Here is a 19,431-nt window from a genome sequence, read left to right as displayed (position 1 = left end):
CATGGTGTGGGCAAAGCGGGCTTGTTTGTAAACACTCTGTCGGAGTGTAGCTACGAATTCAAGCGCAGAAATGAGCGCCAGAGCAAGTATTGGAAAAGAAAATGAAAACTAAGTTGGATGAATGCATATATTTCAATGTGAAAAGTAATATTTAGCTAGGTATGCCGTTACACAACGTTTGTGACCACGAAAACTCGCCAAGCATAAACCAAAGCGCATGGAAACTTTGACAGACTCCCGCGGTGCAAAAAAAGACTAATAGAACGATAAAGCTAACGCTGACACAATTCGCAAGAACGCTTACAAATTTTTACATGAGCTACAAAATTGAAGCATGCAGCCGGGAATTAAGAATGGTAACGCCGATGACGACAATTTTCAGTCACGGCGAGAGAACCTTGTTGAAGTGCAGTTTCTTTACCTATTGCTGGCGTCTTCCTTTGCGCATTTGGGGCGCTTGCGGCGCCGTTTTCTTAGGCGCATATCTTTTGGCACCGGTTGCAGCGCAACTTTTGAAATCGGGCCGCGGACCGGGTTTCTTTGGAAGAACCGCGGCCAGCCGCTGTCCGGTCGGAAGGCAACCCCGGGCCGGATCTGGCCCGCGGGGGCCGGGGTTTCGAGACCCCTGCTTGAGTCAAATAGCAAAAGCCACAAAGAGAGCGAGGGCCGTGACAGTGCACTTTTGGCACCGTTTGATTAGCTCTATTGGATTGTAGCGTCGGCGGCAGTTTGACTTAAGCCGGGGTCACACTGATGATACGACATACAAAAGACAGTCTGCATATAGAATCGAACGCGAGTCGCCGCGAGATCGCTGCTTAGAATGCCTCATGGCAACGAGGAAAGTCGATGACTGCATCACAAATTTTACATTCTAACGCAGTTGTGAAAATGCGTAGATTAGCGCAACACTGTTTGTCACAATTCTTTCAGAATTGTGACTAGGAAATGAAAGCTTGAGTACAACGAGACATACTGCGATGTCAGGAGAAACGGACAGACTTACCATGGCTTATAATATTTCGTGAAGTGCCGTGCACGAAATGATGTTTACTATGTGTCGTGTTCTATGTGTTCGAGTTTGAGAACTCGAGCTTGTGCTACACCCTTTTGCTTTGAACTGACTGTTATAAAAAGCGCTAAAGAAGTTATTAAAGCCGCACCATGTGCCGATGACGTGCATAACACCTAAGGCAATGATAGGGTTTCATTCGTCAGTTTGAATCTCCCGGCAACACTTCCCCTCGCCAGAATTGCTTCAACCACTCTTCTGGCCCAACAAACTCATTTTTGCGAAACGCACCGTGGTGTAAAGGTTAGATAATATATCTCTCATCGTAAAAATGCAAGTGTGGCAGAAAAAAACGAATAGTTAGTATTTTATTTATTTGCGAAAGCGAGGTAAATTTGGGCAGAAATAGAAAAATTTCAGGCCTCCGCGAGGAAAATTTTGACTTTCCGCGTGTCGGCAGCCCTGATGCAGACTGTCTTTTGCATGGTCATGGGTAGTGGAACCCCGACCTTTTAGTGTTCTCTTGTAATCTTCAATACGTACATTAACTACTTTAACAAGTTGCATTACTCGACTATCAAGCCGCTCGTGAAAGTTGGTATCGTCGGTTCCACGTCAGTGGACTGAACGTCGAATTGTAGCTTTTTGAAAAGATATACGGGCAAGGGGTGTTAGTATTACACCCCCTATTTCCGAGAGAGTATAGTTAAATAATCAGGACTTGCTCTGCACTTCTTAGGTTGTCAGTGGCATGGTCTAGTGCTTTGCATTTTTTGTTTTGTTAAACGGCGGCCATATTTACGGTCGGCTCGTCTAAAAAGATTCTGCCTAAACCTGCATTTATATATGTGACTATGTTTCTTTCTCTTCAGATTGCCCAAACTCCCGGCGAACAGAACCATCCAAACCACTTTTCGCGAGCAGCAGGAGATTGAAGACAGTGGATCACGCATGGTGTTCGTCTTGGACGTGTCGCAGAGCATGAGAGTAATTGCCTACATTATTACAGCGCTCTGTATACCCTGTCATATTAGAGCGCAGCTCTTAGGCGCCCGTTTCCAGCTTGAGCGGCGTCGCCGTCGGCGTAACTAAGGTCACCCAAGGCCACGTGACCCCCGAGGTCACGTAAACCCCCGAGGCCACGTGACTCCCAAGGTCAGGTGACCCCTCCCAAGGTCACCTCAAGGTGACGTGACCCCTCCCAAGGTCACCCCAAGGTGACGTGACCCCCAGGTCACGTGACCCCTCAAGGACATGTGACCCTCGAGGTCCCGTGACCCCCCCGGAGGTCACGTGACTCCCCCTGAGGTCACGTGACCCCACGAAGTCACGTGACTCCCCTGAGGTCACGTGACCCCCTACGTCACGTGACCCCTCCGATGACGTCATTGTCACTGACGACGTCACCGGCATCCGCATCGTCATCGTCATCATCACTGATGACGTCACCAGTGACGTCACTGATGTCGTTACCGGCATCCGCATCGTCATCATCACAGATGACGTCACAGATGACGTCACCTACATCCGCATCGTCATCATCACTGGTGACGTAATCAGTTACGTCACTAATGACGTCATCGGTATCCGCATCGTCATCGTCACTAAAGACGTCATCAGTGACGTCACTGATGACATCATCGGCATTGTCATCGCCACGTGACCCCCAGCTCACGTGACCCCCCCTCAGGTCACTTGACCCCCCCCCCCCCAGTGCCCTTCCCTCCTCCTCAAGAGTTGCGCTCTAATTCGGCGTTACAGGGAGTTGTAAACGGCTTTCACTTTTTAAGTTCCCTCCAAACACTGCAATCCGATGTAGCCTATCAAGCAGCACCAAAAGTGCATAGTCACGGCGCTCCCCGGTTTTCTGCGCTTGCTTTCACCGCCTGAACCAATCAGGCCCATCAAAAAGCGCAGAGTCACGCAGCACTTAGTCCGCGTTAATGGTTTAGCCGTTAATGATGGCGGCTCCAGCGAAATCGACGCCGCATAGCGGCAATATTGAAAAAGTCAAAAGAGTAGGCAGTTTCGATTCTGTCGTCACCTAGCGCTGCTTGGTCCTCGTAGGCAGCATAGAAACAAACATAGTTTCCAGTAATTATTTTTACGCCTCCGCCGTGTTATTCCCAGTCACTGGGCAGAAGAAGGTTTTACCGTCGAGAAATTGCTTTGCCTTTTTATGTAACACTCATTTTACGCTTCAGTGCAAGAAATTTATGGCGGTCCGCGTGCTGAACGACGAAACCGACCTCCTTTTGTCCGCCATTTTGCCTGACCAGCGCGACCCTTATAGTTCGCTGGAGTCGCGAATACATGAAGGTCCCGAGGAAAGAGAGCCGTGTTTTTCAGTCGGGGTAAATAAACCATGCATCGCAGAAAGCTCAAACTCCCTGGGAATGTGCCGCTAACGGTTGGGATAGAAGGTAAAAAATTTGACAACATGGCGTTATCTGTATCCAACAGATAACTGAGACAAACAAAATTTCTTAATGGGCGGTCAAAACAATAAATGACATTATGTGTGCCATGACGAGGACAGTATTCCTCCGCTATACTTGATCGGCTCTGTCGAATTGTATAACATAAAGTGAAACAGAGTTTAGACGGCAGACGCGCTGAATACTCCGCACAACCAACATACAAGGGATCAGCGATCCGCACAATGATCGATGACGAATGCCACGTCAGCGTTCGACAGAGATTCGCGTTCACTCAGTCAGTGCACGAACCTCATTCGAAGGCGCTGATACGCGCCGCCGATGATGTGCCCGACGCTGTTCCTTTTGTCGGTGGCGTAGAAATTGCGGTGCACACAATATCCCTAATAAGGCGGATCGTCGCGGCAGCTATGGTGTTAATTAAGCAGAGCCAAGAATAGAGAGTTTTAGGGAACCGTTTTTGCACATCCAATACGGAACGATGGACGTTCCGGTACGCACTGCGCATGTGCGAGTTTTCTGCGGCAGCGCATGCGCAGTTCGTACCAGAGGGCCCATCGTTTATATAACAATTAACACCATCGGATCATCGCGTCCGGTATACGGTCCGACTTATTAGGGATATTGTGTATACGGAGAGCAAGTCGTCTGCTTCTTGCGCAGGAGTTGCGGTGACGTCAGAACAACGCCGAGCTCTGATTGGCTGTGATTGACCTAAATGCTGCCTCGAGGTCTACAAACTAATATATTTTTTTTTCAATCAGCCAAACATAAGACTTCGGCGTTCTGACATCATCGCAACAACTCTGCAAGAAGCAGACGATCTGGTGCTCCGCGTAGGAGTAAACGCAAGCACTGTGCGCTTTCGGTGGCGTTAGCTGCTTCGCACAGCGCGTGCTCCACGCGGGTACGCAACGCCGCGAGCTTTACGTATGCGTACGCTCTCTACTGATTTTGGCGTACGTACGCAGCAGTCTGGACTTAAAAAAACACTAACAACCCCCCCCCCCACACGCACACACACAGACCCCAAAAAAAAAAAAATGTTATGTTAGTAGACTACCCAATCCACATTTAGCCAAAAAACTCAACTGCTCCAAACCGCAACCGAAACACGAGCACGGAAGTTCATGGCAGGAAGTCACGTGGCCACTCACGTCGTCGAAGAACAACTCACGATGTAAAAAGCGTGGACATGCTAAGCCACACCCTGCGTCTCCTAAAATGTTAGTTATTAAAGGAGAATACGGTCCATCACTCCACTCGTATGCATAGCGCACCTATACAGCCACAAATCCTCCCATGTCGGGGTGGACAGCCCGCATCCGAGAGAGCGCACGCGCATCGCACCGTCCACACTGTCGCGCTTTCGTGCTGTGCTGAGAAAGAGACAGAGAGGGCTGCCACCGACGCACCGAGACACCGGATTGGCCGAGACTGCAAAAACGGCTGTCACCGAGCTGTCTCGAAGTATGTTCACGGCAACAGATGACGGTTTCCCCTCCTAATTCAAAATTGAAAAACCTCGAGGATGCGCGCGTTCAGCCGTTGTAACAACGCAAAAGCTGTCGGCTCCACGGCCATTTCATTTTCGAGGAGTAAGACATTTTCTCTGTACTCCCCAAGTCAGACCCGAGCCGATGGGATAGCCATTCAAGCAGCACCAAAAGCGCATCATCCAGCGCTCATCGCATCCGTGCGGTCCAACTTGTATTGAAAAGAAGTATATAATAAAGTGTTTGCTTTTTATTAGGTTCAATTTTACACCACTCATTTACGTAGCGGCATGGTGTTCGTAAAAGCAATGTTTTTGTTTCCAGTACGGGCGCATGGACTACCTGAAGACCGCGGTGCAAAACATTATCCGTTATTCTATCTACGACGGTGAGATCGTAGGGCTCATCAGCTTCCACGCATCATGCAAAGTCGAGCATCCGCTGGCCTCGCTGAACAACAACACCAGAGATGCTCTAGCGGCTGTCGTCAGGCGACTGCGGCTTAGCGGAGGAACGTCCATCGGTTGCGGTCTCCAGCTGGCCATTAAGGTGAGAGCATTTCTCGATCGATTATCTTGCAGGAAGTATTCGCCGGCGGTCATAGCCAAGACCGCGATGGCTAACAGCGAGCTTCCACAGTTCTGTTGCAACGTGCATTGCACACCATCGAGATTGCCGCTCTTAGTAGCCTGTGAGCTCGTTTGAGCGTGCACAGTGAACAGCACATTCAAGTATGGCGTCCAGGTGGTATACCCCGCGTAAAAACAGGAAAATACAAACAGTCTGACCCTGCGGTTAAGCTGATAGGCTGACAGAGTTTGCATCGGATGAAACAAGCAGAAGCAGGAAACAGTACAAGAAATACGGACGTTCGGTAAAACACTAACTATGTTTTCCACCGGGTAAATTTCAGAAATACACCGTCAGAGGCTCTTATGCATGTGTACGTCCTCGTGGAACGCACGTCATTCGTTTAGTTTCGAAGCAGGAAATGCTTTTTAACGGAAATTCCCAATCCGAAATTTCTGTCCGTCCGTGCATTTCGAGCTAAACTTAGCGGGGACATTGAGTTCACGTGACCTACAAACCAATTCAATTTGTCCGCTGAATTTAGCGGAACAATTTGTGTCACGTGACCTGACCGTCGCGTAGCCTATCTATACCAATCTAGTTTCCTGCGGGAAAATTGATGTCACGTCACCTTTGTACCGAGTCAGTCTCACTGCCAATTTAGCGGGGAAATCCATAAAATTGCAGCTTCTTCAAAGCCCGGAACGATTATTCCATGCCTTCTAAACAAATTTAAACGATTGCTCCTCAAATACTGAATTTCGTGTCTTCCAGGACTTCGTAAATAACGGTTGCTGTTAATTGTGTTAGGCTTAGCAAATGAGAAGTTTCAGCGGTATCGCGAATGATCCTACAGTGATCGATGGCACTCGTTTTGGCTGCCATAGTCATTGACAGTTTACGAAACGCAGGGCGTAACCGCGCGTCCCGAACATTTTATCACAGCTCCATTAGCCCCGAGAAGTTCGCCTGGCGCCCCCTTACGGCGAACCGGGGTGACGTCACGGCGAGGAGAGAATTTTTCCCCGACTCGCCCCGCTCGCCCTGTGGAGGCTGTGACGACGCTAGCTGTCGGCGCGCTCCTTTCTATTTATTTTTTTTTGGCGTGTTTTTCGTAGGAAGTGTAAATTTTTATATATGCCTTTATTGAGGTATGGCCTGTAGCTACAGGCGAAACTTCAACGAACATTTTAAGCATGGCTGACAGGCCAGGCAACGCATGAACCACAGCTGGTATATGAAAATAAAGAAATATGGCCACAATTGCAGGGGCATCACTACAGATTTACATCTCGCACAATAAACGCTGCTGATGGTCCGAATGAATTGGCAGGTTATGTATACTATTTTTTTTTTTGTATCTCTGTCTTTAAACAAGATCGCCGAAGCAGAAAAGCTGCATGCTGCTCGAGCAACGTGCTAAATACAGTCTCTGCCATGGGGAGAGAATCACAAGTAAAACAGCCCAAGTGCAGGGGCAAAGTAAAAAAACAAACAAGGAACATTTGTTATATACATTGCTCGCACTTGACCTTTGCTGGATTCGGATAGTATCTCAATGGACTACACGGGTGGTGTCTGTGGACTTCTTTATATCAATCCTCAAGTAATATATAACAAACGTAAGTTAAGGTGTCTAGCTCGTTATTAGTCCACTAAGCCCTAAAATTGAGATTTTACTTAAATCGAAATGTCCTGAAGCTAAAGTACCAGAAGCTTTTCTCACGCAGACTGTCGCCCTTCACAGGTTCCACATTTTCTGCTACCAGTGCTGCATCTTCCACTAGACAGACGTTCGAATGCTTGCTTTTAATCCTGTTTTCCTCTGTTGTAAGAGAGCCCAGTTGCAGGGAGTTTGGAGGCTGAGGAAGCTTTTGGGGACCTGCGGCAGTGACTCTTAAATGGAAATGAAAATTCAGACTAAACGGTGTATTTTCCGAATACCAAAGGCTGGAATAAAGAATGTCAGGAAAAAGTATAAACATTCCAAATTACGGCACAATTGCTGTGCATATTTTGGGCAGTTTACTACATATCATAGAGGCAACTGGGGGAAATTCGGCCGTTTTTGCTGCTACCATAGAAACTAATTTCCAGTAATTGTGAATCCTCTAAGAAATATGCCTGCATACGCGTATAAACTATATAATTAATTCAGGAAGAAGCTGCATTTATGTAAAACAACCCTGTTCCATGAGCACTTCAAAGATCATCAGACGCACGGCCTTTAAAACATCTGCAAACCAGCGCATGCAGAGTGGCAGCGCAGAGTCGGGGTCGCGAGCTAATTTGCCGACCACCGAAAGGCCCATGATATAAAGGCCGCTTCAGATGCCTTGAAAGCGGGATTTAATATCGTCCTAAATCATGAACATGCAAGGAACAGAATTCCAGCGTCTGAAACACTTGCGTCACCGCTTCACCGACCCCTCTCAAGATTGCCTTGCGTCGTGTGGACGGACGGGGAGATTCATCGGCGTAATTGCCTCCGCCGATAGTTTTCGGGATTTGTAACCCGATTTTAAAGGTAAAAGGGACAAGCGGGCTTATAAAATGTACGGAAGCACGTTAATATCGGCCTAACTCAACGTCTTGTACACCGGGTAAACGAAGTCCGGCTCCTCGAAGAGCTTGCGGCACACAACGCCAAACCAGGAAACCGGTGCTTTGAAGCGACCCGATGCGAGATCGCGGAGCGGGGTACTCGCCCTGACGTCACGGTACACCTCACCCAATCAGGGCGCGGCGACCGCAGCGACGCTTGTGTTCGCTCTCGGGGCTAACACCCAGGGAAATCACGGCAGCAGCCGATAGGAAGAATGCCGGTACGGTTAAGGTTTGCCCGAAGGGCATCCCAAACCGCTGTTACGCTTAAGCGTGGCTAACGGTTACTGGCAACTATACTCCAGTTACACGAGCGCCCTAAACTGCAGTTACGCTTAAGTGTCGCTAACGGTTACTGTGAACTACACCCCGGATACACGAGCACCCTCAACCGCATCTAAGTCTGACTGAGTTCAGAGTTGATAAAACCCGTTTGATTTACTGGCGTCTAACTCCTGCAGGTTAGCTCAGTTGGTAGAGTGCTTCACTGGAAATGAAGAGGTCCCTGGTTCTATACCAGGACCAGGGGGATATTCTGGGTTGCGCGCCAGTCACCTCTTGCTGTCTTTGGAGATTTGTGTTTGTCATTTGTCCCCCTTGTTCCCCTTCTCCAGGAAATATTTTCGTCATTCTTGTCCAGCTCGCTTGCACCTTTACATTAATATCATAATCATCATAACTTTTAAGATGCAGGCCACTCACCCTTGTTTGTGTTAGACTGGTGGCAGCTGATAAAACCCCTTTGCTATACTGACGTCTTAGTCATGGTTGACTCAGTTGGTAGAGCGCTCCACTGGAAATGGAGAGGTCACTGGTTCGATAAAAGGACCAGGCGGATTTTTTCGGTCGCGCACCAGTCACTGAGCTGTGTTTGGCGATTTGTGCTTGTCCTTTGTCGCCCTTGTTCCCCTTCTCCAGGGATTATTATCGTCATTCTTTTCCCGCCCGCTTGCATCTTTGCGTTAATCGCATAATCATCATAGATACACATCTTGCACACAAACATTTTCGGCTCACATGTGATCAAGTGCATTCAAAACAAATCACATACAAATATGACGAACACACCTGACGTGCTTACTCTAATCACTCCAATAGCGAAATCCGTTGACTGCCCATGAGTCTTTTATACTGACGATCTGAGTGCGCAAACTGTTCGGGTATCTACACGTTAGAGAATAATGTTGCAAATATAGTGCTCGTTTCGCCCCAAGATCCATCTTCAAGAACGTTTTCAAATAAATCAAGGCTTCTATCTCCTAGTAGAAAACAAAGGTAAACACGAAAATAATTTGCGACAGTCGATAAAACAACCTCCCACATCGGTTCACAGCATCTATGTCTTCGCTTCCCAGCATAGCAGCCGCGAACCAGCTTTCTCGTTCCTTACGTTAATCGAGAATTCAAAGGGATGTGGTCGCCGTTCGCGAGAGATTGCTTTCTTGTCGCCACACACGGCGAACGAAGGCTGTATTTGATATAGGAGTACGGCGGCAGTCGCACTCCTTCCGCGCGTTGCGCGGCAGAAATGCATGCAATATAATACCGCACGCAGCCCACATCTTAATTTGTGTGTAGACCAGTGACAAATGCTCGCGTTTCCGAGAAAGATATAAGCAAATTCAGATAGACTCGTAGAATGCCAAAACATTTTTTTAATAGTCCTAATGCTACCGCGTGGGCGAAATGGATAGAACGTTATTCAAACTGACCGTATAAATCGGTTTTATAACTTACCGCACTGGGATTTACTACAGAGGTAAGTACACGGAACCCTATAGCCACAAACAGCTTTTTCTTGCAGCTTCGCTGCAAAAGAAAAAAAAAAAAGAAAACTTTTTTTGTCTGGAAAAGTTATCGTTAAGCATTTTGTCTCAAAATCATCAGAAAATCGTTCTAAGTTATTCTGGCGTTTACTACGATTTAAAAATTTGTGAAATGGAAAAATAGGCCTACCTATTCTTCAGTTCATTCGCCCCGAATAAACGCCACAGTACTGTAATATTTGTTTTAGTGTAGGTGCTAAGTATTGGGAAAGCAATTTTTGATTTTTCTTGATTTACTCAGGTGAGCCAATCTTTTCACAATTTAAGCGAAAGCTTCCGCCACCTTCAGGCACCTCTATAATAAACCCCAGCGCGATAAGTTAGGAAACCAATTTATGCAGTCGGTTTAAAGTGCGTTTAATCCATTTCGCCCACTCTGTAGACACACTAATTAAGTCACCCATTAACGGTCGTGACAGTGCACTGTCACGACCGAAGACGGCTCGATCAGAATCATTCAACCACCGAGCACACCCAGACCGTGGAGACGACGTTCTCAGTGTCAACTAGGAGCCATGCAGCGAAGCTTCTTGGACGGCGAAACCCAGGCCACTAAACTTGCCGGATCATCGCCGTCGAGCGGCGGATCCGGTGACGAGTAGCCCGCTCGTCACCGGCTCGTTGGAACCAGAGTCGTTTATTGGGAGAGTTTGGCCATACATTGGTTTGAATAGGCGAGCATCTCGGGGCCAGAGCCGTGTATACAGAGAGTTTAGTCAATGGGAGGCGCGGGCAGAGCCAGGGCGTGCACCAGACAGAGAAAGTGGGCTTGACATGCTCCCTTGGCCAACCAGAAGCCTAAAAGAATCCCCTAGCTGTGGTAGCGAGAAAGTGTTTTGGTCCAAGGTATATGTTTGTATACGGTTTTAATTAGCGCGTAGGAGTGAAGTGTAGTAACCCTTTATGGTTGAAAATAGGATCCACGTGATGTTTCGATTATGATCATGCAGAAGGTTGTAAGAAACGAACGCGCCGCTCAACTCTGTTTTGCTCGAGTAGAGTGTGACCGCTCGGACGGCGGATTCCCGGCCCTCGGCGCTTGGCGTACGAGTTATGTCGACCGCTTCGCTAGTCACACTCTTCTACCATGACTTTGGATGACCACGATTGAGACATCACGTGCACCATATTTTTAGTCACCGAGAGTTACTCCGACACACTTATCAGGCTTGTTTCTCGCGACCACCGCCAGGGTATTATTTCCGACTTCCGATTGGCCATATTCGAAAACGCCCGGCCCGTTTTCGGCCGATGGCGCCTCCTCATTTGTCTCCTATACTTCCCAACAAATGGCCGAACTCTCTACATACACGGCTCTGCTCGGGGCCAACCACAGGCCTCGAAACAGCCTCTAGCGGTGGTCGAGAGCTCTAAAAATGTGACACAACTAATTTAAGCTGTTTTAGTGTCGCTAGAGTGAAAAGGTATAACTCACGGTGACTGGTAAACCTGGCGCATGTGAGGTTTTCGTCACGTGTATATTCAAGGGTATAGAATAAACGAACGTGCGCTGAAACTGGCGCAAAGAAAGCACTGCCAAAGCCAGCGCACGAGCTGAGCGGGACTCGATATGCGTCTCGAGACGCTCGCGCGCTCCAGCCTTTACACTGTTCTTTCTCAGCCAGTCTCAGCTAAGACGCTATTCTATCAAGCCGGCCCAAAAGCAAACTGTCACCGAGACGCCGCGATTGAACGCTTCTATTTCACGCTTTAAATGTCGTTTGCAACATTGTGACGTCGCGGTCTGCTGATTGGTCGACGCTGTGTCGTCCTATTAATTTACGCCCTAACCGCTGGGGCAGTATTCGGCGCTGGCGGCGGCCTTTTTTCCGCCAAACTCCCCAATAAACGGCTCTGGTTAGAACTATCCTCGGAGGTGTCTACGTCCACACACAGAACCCAGCGCATGAACAATAACTATGCACTCCAGCACGGGAGCGCGAGAACAGCACATGACAAACAGCGAAAGCGGCAGGTTCAGACCGCAGAAATGAGCGCCTCGCAAACTCCGACTGGCCCCAACGTGCTTGTCGTACAATGCTGCCAAGCATTTCTTGTGCAAGAGAAACATATATATATAAAAAAAAAAGAGAATGAAAAAAAAAAAAAAACACAATGAACCTTTCTTGCGTTTGGAAACGTTTTTAGCACGTGCTACGTGGATATTTTCATCCCAGTTAAAACCAAAACGAAAATGTAAACGCTTCCAAAGAATGCACACGGGAAGGACGTCAGGACAGCGGTTAAAAGTGCATCAATGATGGCCGCGCTCGCGGCAGCGCTGGCTTCCACGACGTGTTGGAACAGAGGTTGCGATCATTATAAAGCCAGCTTCAACGATCTGGGGGCCGAGTTGGCTAACGTGTCTCAGATCGTAGCGTGCAGCGAAAGCTTGCGCTGCAGAAGCTCCAAGGGTTCGATTATTTCAATTACAAGAGCTCTAAGAATCGCGAAACTTGGTGTATTATACTAAGGCTATAAGCATCTCATTTCAAGAATAAGCTATCGGGTTAATTTCTATGTCCTGGCCCCTTTAACACCGACCAATGTCTTCTTAACAGGAGCTCGAAGTCAACGGCACGAGTTCCGCCGGGAGCACGATTATTCTGGTCACCGACGGCGAAGAGAACCGCGATCCCAGCGTTGCCGACGTCCTGCCGGACCTCGTAAGCAAGTCGATCAAAGTGCACACGTACGCTCTCGGACCTGAAGCCTCACGGAAGCTGGAGCAGATCGCGGAAGATACGGATGGCACGGCCTACTACTTCGGCGACTTCCAGAACAACACGATCGCTGCCCTGGGCTCGGCCTTTCTGGTGTCCGTGACGTCCCACCTGGACACTATAAACCATCCGATCATTGTAAGTCGCCATCCTCTGTTTCGTATCTTATATTCTGTGATCGCCTTGTCGTGGCTTTTATCATTTTTTACTTTTATTTTTAGAAGGATACATTTTAGATGGGTTCACACACTTGTGTTTGCTTATAACCGAGTTGTTGTGATCTCTGGTGACGAGAAAACACACTAGCAAGTGGCGCCATCTGTGAGGTCGAACTCGAATTGCATTTCCCCGGGGCGAAGATGTTTGGGAGATCAAATATGGGTATCTCAGAAAAATGTTCGCTTATGACATTGTCAAAAGTGTTTATAAAGCCAATAAAGAAAGAATTAAACGCATATTTATATATATATATATATATATATATAAACGAACATATGCAGATGAATGAGCCGTACTTAATCCAATGAATCAAAGAATCCTGGCTCCGCCGTTCTTTGGCTTTCGGCGGGTTCCTGAAAACTTTGATTCTTTGATTCATTAGATTAAGTACGGCTCATTCATCTTCATATGTTCGTTTATATCCTCCTCGGGGACCACGTACGATGGTGTGACGTGCCCGTGTTGCATATATATATTAAGAAAATCCGAGATATTCCACGGCTACCCAATAGATGGCGCCAGTGTCTTCTTCCCTCGCAAGAGGTCACAAGGCACTCGGTCGTAAGCAGTAGCGAGTTTGTGAACCAGCTTGTATATGCCAACACTCCGCGTCCCTTGTGTACTCGTGTTGGCCTGTTTGCATGGCGTCACACCATCAGGTAACATATATTTCCCCGCTGAATCTAGCGGGGAGATTGACATCACAGTTTAAAGTCGTAATGTCACCTGATGCCATGATGTAACGTAGCGTTAATTTTCCTTTTAAAGTTACCGACGAAATTGTGATGGTCGCGTCACGTGACACTGAGACGTAACGCCGTGACATCAGTGACACTGCGAGGTTACACGACTCCATGACGTCACGCGAGCGTGTTACTTCGCATCAAATTATTTCTCCGCTAACGTTAGCGGAAAAATAAGTGTTACGTGACCTGGCGTCTTGTGATGTCGGGTCACGTGACACTCTGACGTCATGCGACGTGACCACGTAATGTGACCTCGGGTCAGGTGACGTAAATTTCCCGTGAAAAGCCCCCCCAAGTGCTATCACACATGAATTGCATTTGACGGAATGTATAAGGTAGGAGCATATAGTCTTGTCAGTTATAACGTTTATAACTCCGCTCCAACATATCTTGCCAAACACCCGTACGTGCTGCCTCGACGAGCCACTGAGTCACGCGAGGACGGAACTTCGGAGTGCACTCATCGTGTGGGGGAGCTGTCATACGCATGCTTCCGTATCACTCTGGTCACAGAGTTACTACAATAATCTAGAGTGGAAGGTCCCATGCATTCGGACCGCTTCGGATCGGCGGTGTATAGACGCGGACATCGGAGGTCTTCGTTAGTAGTCCCGATGGACCCACATTGCTGGCGGCGTATTAATATCCCCAAAGAAGCAGCGATACGTCACCTGTAAGGTCTGTACCTTGTTCTTTTCTAGCTTACATTGCAGGAAAACACCGATATCGAATTGATGGAAAGACTCCCATTGGCTGGCGCGCGGCATAGTTCCAAGGAACGCCACCCCACTGCCATGGCGCAGCGGTCCGGCCGCCCGTAAGATGGAGAGGGTGGCCGGGCCCTGCGGTACGGCCAGCTGCAGAGCCCGTCCGGTAAAGGGGTGTCCAAACAGGACACTACAAAACGCACGACTCCGACAAATCGTGAAAATTGAAGCGGGCGCGTCCGCTTCAATTTTCACGATTTGTCGGAGGCGTGCGTTTTGTAGTGTCCTGTTTGGACACCCCTTAAGAGTCCGCACAGGTTGCCTGGTCGGGCTCAGCGCGGCGCGCAGCTTGGAGGAATTCGCTACGTATACAAACGCTTTCGCATTCCGACGCGTTAGCAGTCTTATATTTTTCTGCTCTTCTGTCGCTCTCTTTCTGGTTTCTTCTCTTGGGGACCGCCGATGTCAGCGTTTAAGATTGGCCGCGTTTTGCTCCTGTAGTTTTCCTCCAAAAATGGCTGGAGGCCTCGTCGCTTTCCCACATTGCACCGCGTGGCGCAGATAATTCTTGAGCTGCTCCGAGTCTGCCCTCAGGCCGGCTCGGACTCTTCTTATTTCCTGATAGTGGCACGATCCATTATCTTTCATATTGTATATTCAGAACACAAAAATAATAAATTTATAAGAAGCGAAAGGGGGAAAAAATAAAAGACAATAGGTGCATATTTTGTTTTCTTATCCTTGCCTTTTTGTGTTCTCAAATGACAAAACGTTGAACCGACATCAACTTGTCCTCGCTATCGATACTCTTTCACCTGGCGTGTACATTGAATATACGGATGAGTAGGTGAATGGATGGACGGAGGCATGGAGGCTGTTCCCTTTGAATGGAGCGGTGACTTGCGCCACGTATTGCCTTTTTTTTTTTTTTGTCGAAAGTGCGCACTTTCCAGTAACTACTGCGTGATGTATTCGAGGTTCTAGACTACTTTTGGAAAATGGTAGAAGGAGAATCTAGGAAAATTCTTTCACCTCTATCTAAAGAACATGTTTCTAATATTTACTATGCACAAACTTACTCTTAGGATAAACGTAGCTTAATCTGCTTCGGGGAGGTCAAGGTAGATGTCGGGGTTAAGTTAAAACTTTACCCTCATTCAGGTGGAATAACTTTTCACGTGTGCATAGTGCCACTTGTACAGGTCTTGTTCGACGAAATAACGCTTCAGTTTCTTTTATACCTAGGCCGTTGACCTTCCGGTTTTAACTGAAAAACACCGATAAACGCCCGTCGGTGTCAAAAATATCAAATAGGTTAAAACTGAGAAACACCCGTTTATGAAACGTTTTACTTCTGCTATGGCTGTTCTTCTGTTTCTTTCTTTTCTCCTAAACCCTTTCCTTATAGACCCGACGTTTAAGTTCTTCATGATTTTTTTCAGCGATAGCCTAATCAGCGTTCTTTCGCGTCCGTCCGAAGCAAATCACCGAAATACACATATATTTCAAAAACAAATACACTAACAAAAAAATCCTCCGATTTTTTTTCAAAAGTACGAACGGAAGCTCTCTAGACTCTGTTTCATACTTAGCGTGCAACGCTGTCAAAGCTTGGACTTGGGTTTGGGCTAGTTGGTTGTACATTGATAGACGTGCTGCGCTGCGAAGTTCTACAGAACAAACGCGTGACTAAAAAATTGAAAATGAAAAGGATGAGTTTACATTGAGATGAAGAGAAACACAACGAACACAAATGGGCGCAGACTAACAACTGTTTATTCTTTTCTTTTTCCTCCTTTTCAATGCATGAGTTTCCCAATGCGTGAGTTGTGTTCGTTGTGTTTCTCTTCATCTCAATGTAAACTCATCCTTTTCATTTTCAATTTTTTAGTCACGCGTTTGTTCTGTAGAACTTCGCAGCGCAGCTCGCTGTCAAAGCTACTGGCGCGAGCGCGTGGCTTCATCTATGGTTTTGTTTGCGCGAGAACGCGTGCAAATGATGAACGAGATCAAGCCCCATGCTCGCGCCAGTTGCTTTGACAACGTTGCACACTAAGTATGAAACAGAGTACAGCACAGCTCGAATTACGATTCGACGTTTTCTTTTTTCCAGTTGCTGGACAAGACGGCGTCTTTTAGGACCGCCGAGGAATTCCCGTTCACGGTCCCGAAAGAACTCGGCGCTAACACCAAGATATCCATTACATCGCTATCCGCACAAAAGTTCGACTTTTATGTGACGGGCGCCAACGGTCAAAACTGCACTGACTGCAACAAAGAGATCGGAGACCAGCTCGAGATAATCCACATACCGGAGACCAAAGCGGTAGGGTTCGCCTCCGTTTCGAGTATCCTCTGCCGAATTCTATTTACCCTGCTTGAAACTGTAGCAGCGTTACTGCCATACTCGGTTTAACATTAGGACCGACTAAAGTCCCTCGACACTCTTCTTTTGCAAGTAACCACAACCAATAGGAATGACGAAGCGCATTCCGTTAGACCAAAATTGCGCAATTCAGTTCAATCTTCTGGTGTGCGCCACCATTCGCTTCCTAAAACTTGCACCGCCACGCCGTCGGCGCTTCAAAAAGTGTAGCTACATTTTCCACATGGGCGCCGCAATCTTGAACGTCGTCACTTCTGGTGTATGTGTTAAAACATCATATCGATATCTCCACGCCGCTGAAGGGGTTCACGAAAAATGCGTGATAGTCGCACATTCCCGTTTTGCCTCACCCATATTGTCTCGCATATTCCAGTTTGAAATGTCTTTATATATATATATTTTTTTTTTCTTTTTTGGCCCGCATACCAGATGTCGAACCATAGCCTCCTCTATACGGAGAAAGCCTGGCGCGTCGCGAGAAAAGGCGGCCGCCGTAAATGGGAAAGGAGGGGCGGAGAAACGGGAGCGGAGAGAACCTTGCCTGCTAGCGCCACAAAAGAGCGAGCGGCCAAACGCAGAAACAATATTTTTTTTTCTCTCTCTTTTCTTGTCGCTGTCGTGGAGAGGAGAAACTCAACGTCCACCCTTTCCCGTTTCTCCCTGCGCCCTTTCGAATCGCCGCGCCCGTTTTTCCCGGAGTACGAAAACGACGGTGAGGAAAACACAAAAACAAGCGTGGTTCGGGGAGCGGCCGCTCATGACCCAAGCGCTCGCTGTCTAGGTCTGCCCTTTCTGCTCTGCGCTACCATATTGGTCACCGTTCGGCGCGCTCCTCCTCTCCTTTTTCCTGCGGCCGCGCGCCCAATGGCTCCGTCGTCGATGTGCCAGGCTTTCGCCGTATAGAGGAGGCTATGGTCGAACCCACATGACTGAAAACAAAAGGAAACGAAAAAACGTCGAAGCTACGATCAGACAGACATAACCAAGCAGCGCCAAAATTACATTGTAATTTTGGCGCTCGTCGTCACCGGTTAAACCAACCACGAGTAGTGATTGATTGGCTCCATACGCTTGTAGCGTTGACTGAGGTCGGACTTAATGCGAAACGGAAAATTTCCTTTCAATACAGAAAAGTGCTAATCTCCCTATAAGAAAAAAATAATCAACAGAAACAAACACTTATATTGTGTCATCCCGTTCCAGACAACCCTCTGGACACTGGTTTTGATACCACAGGCGGGTACCGCCTCCAACGTCACTGTTACAGTGCAGTCGACGCAGCGAAATCCCAAGGACCATCCAATCAGAGCCCAGAGCTTCGTTAAGGAAGACAAAAGTAAAAACCAGGTCACAATCTACAGCAGGGTTTTCAAAGGAGACCGTGGTGTCCTGAGGGCGGTCGTCATCGCCACCGTTACACTGCCAGGATTGAACGGGACGACCTTCCTCCACCTCAAGGACAACGGGCTTGGTACGCCTCAACCACGGTGTAACGCCTTACTTAACCTTGTTAAAACTTAAAAATAGGCCTTTAAAAAAAAATCCCAGAAGGCCGCGCGTGAATTCCTGTACGCGCCTCGTTGCCGGCCCCACGTGACACTGAAGAGAGCGAGAAGGTAGCGCAGTCGCCCGCCTGTCGTTGCCCGCTTGCCGTCGCCTCCATGGTCGTCTCTGCCGTCTGGTGCAACCAGTCGTACCCATGAGGTTCCGGCATTTTTTTAGGTGTCGTGGACGGCGCTGCACGTTTTGCAGAAGGCCTCTTGGTGGGATGGCCTATGAAGGATCCCTCGAGGGCTTTAGAATGGCAGCCAAAGATTTGCCATATGGTGCTTAGCTCAAGGGGCAATGCCTCTTCATGAAACTTACTCCACTATTCTAAGAGAGGACATGGCTCTTATTGAAGGAGCTGTGCAATGATTTTAACGTTGAAAGAATTGGCATCTTCTGTTTTTGATATTGTTAATTTTGTCACAAATGACAGAATGCACACCTACTTTAATCGAAATGTTGAGTTCCGCCGCGTAATAGCGAGGCAAAACTTAGAATATTCCCCGACCTGCAGCCGCGAGCGGCGGCCATGAGAAACACGCGACATGACGTCAATGGGGAATCTTGTAGAAAGATAGCAAGTTGTGCGAATACCTGCTCGATAAAAGGTAACTTTTCTATAAATCTTGTCGTTCCAACATATATATATATTAAGATACGTCAAAAGCCTGGTATCATCGACAAAACTTTTAATTAATATACGGAGTTTTAGTGGCGCCATCTATCCTAGGTCCACAAAACCGTCAGCTCTATCTGCTACCGTGAACAGCCGCCAGAAGCCGGAGGGGAAGGGGGACAGGGCCGGACGGGTATGGCCGTACCCGGATGAGACTTTCCTCCTTTCAACATATTGTTCGCGCGGCGCCCGCCAACACGTGGTCACGCGGTCGAGAGCAGATGAATTCTCGCTGCTCACTAATGGCTCTAAAGAGAGAACTTTACCGGAACTCCGCGCCTACCCCATCAACGTCACTGCGCACGTGACCCGGAAGACGGCGTACGAGTTGAGAGGCGGCAAAAACCTGGATCTTTTTCATTTAAAAAAAAAATATAAACTAGGGTTTTTAGGCAAAATCTGTTTTCTGTAGTTCACTCCAGAAGTGTCAGGCATCAACTTCCACAATTATTTAAGCAAAGCCCTGAAATTGTTGCACAG

The 19,431-nt window shown here is 47.9% G+C and overlaps 1 protein-coding gene across 1 annotated transcript in view; it reads left to right on the top strand.

Annotated features, from left to right (window-relative positions):
- LOC8041354 (calcium-activated chloride channel regulator 3A-1) overlaps positions 1–19,431 on the top strand; it is a 31,601-nt gene that overhangs the window by 1,386 nt on the left and 10,784 nt on the right. Inside the window, exons 2-6 of the mRNA XM_040219281.3 lie at positions 1,885–1,999; positions 5,271–5,495; positions 12,508–12,807; positions 16,455–16,667; positions 17,931–18,198. Of these exons, the coding sequence (XP_040075215.3) occupies positions 1,885–1,999; positions 5,271–5,495; positions 12,508–12,807; positions 16,455–16,667; positions 17,931–18,198 (1,121 nt within the window). The remainder of the gene's footprint in view (positions 1–1,884; positions 2,000–5,270; positions 5,496–12,507; positions 12,808–16,454; positions 16,668–17,930; positions 18,199–19,431) is intronic.

This window comes from Ixodes scapularis, unplaced genomic scaffold (assembly GCF_016920785.2).
Source record: "Ixodes scapularis isolate PalLabHiFi unplaced genomic scaffold, ASM1692078v2 PGA_scaffold8__174_contigs__length_109621045, whole genome shotgun sequence".
In the NCBI taxonomy this organism is placed as follows: domain Eukaryota; kingdom Metazoa; phylum Arthropoda; class Arachnida; order Ixodida; family Ixodidae; genus Ixodes; species Ixodes scapularis.
The sequence above is the reverse complement of the archived record's forward strand: the minus strand, read 5'-3'. Positions and strand labels throughout refer to the sequence as shown.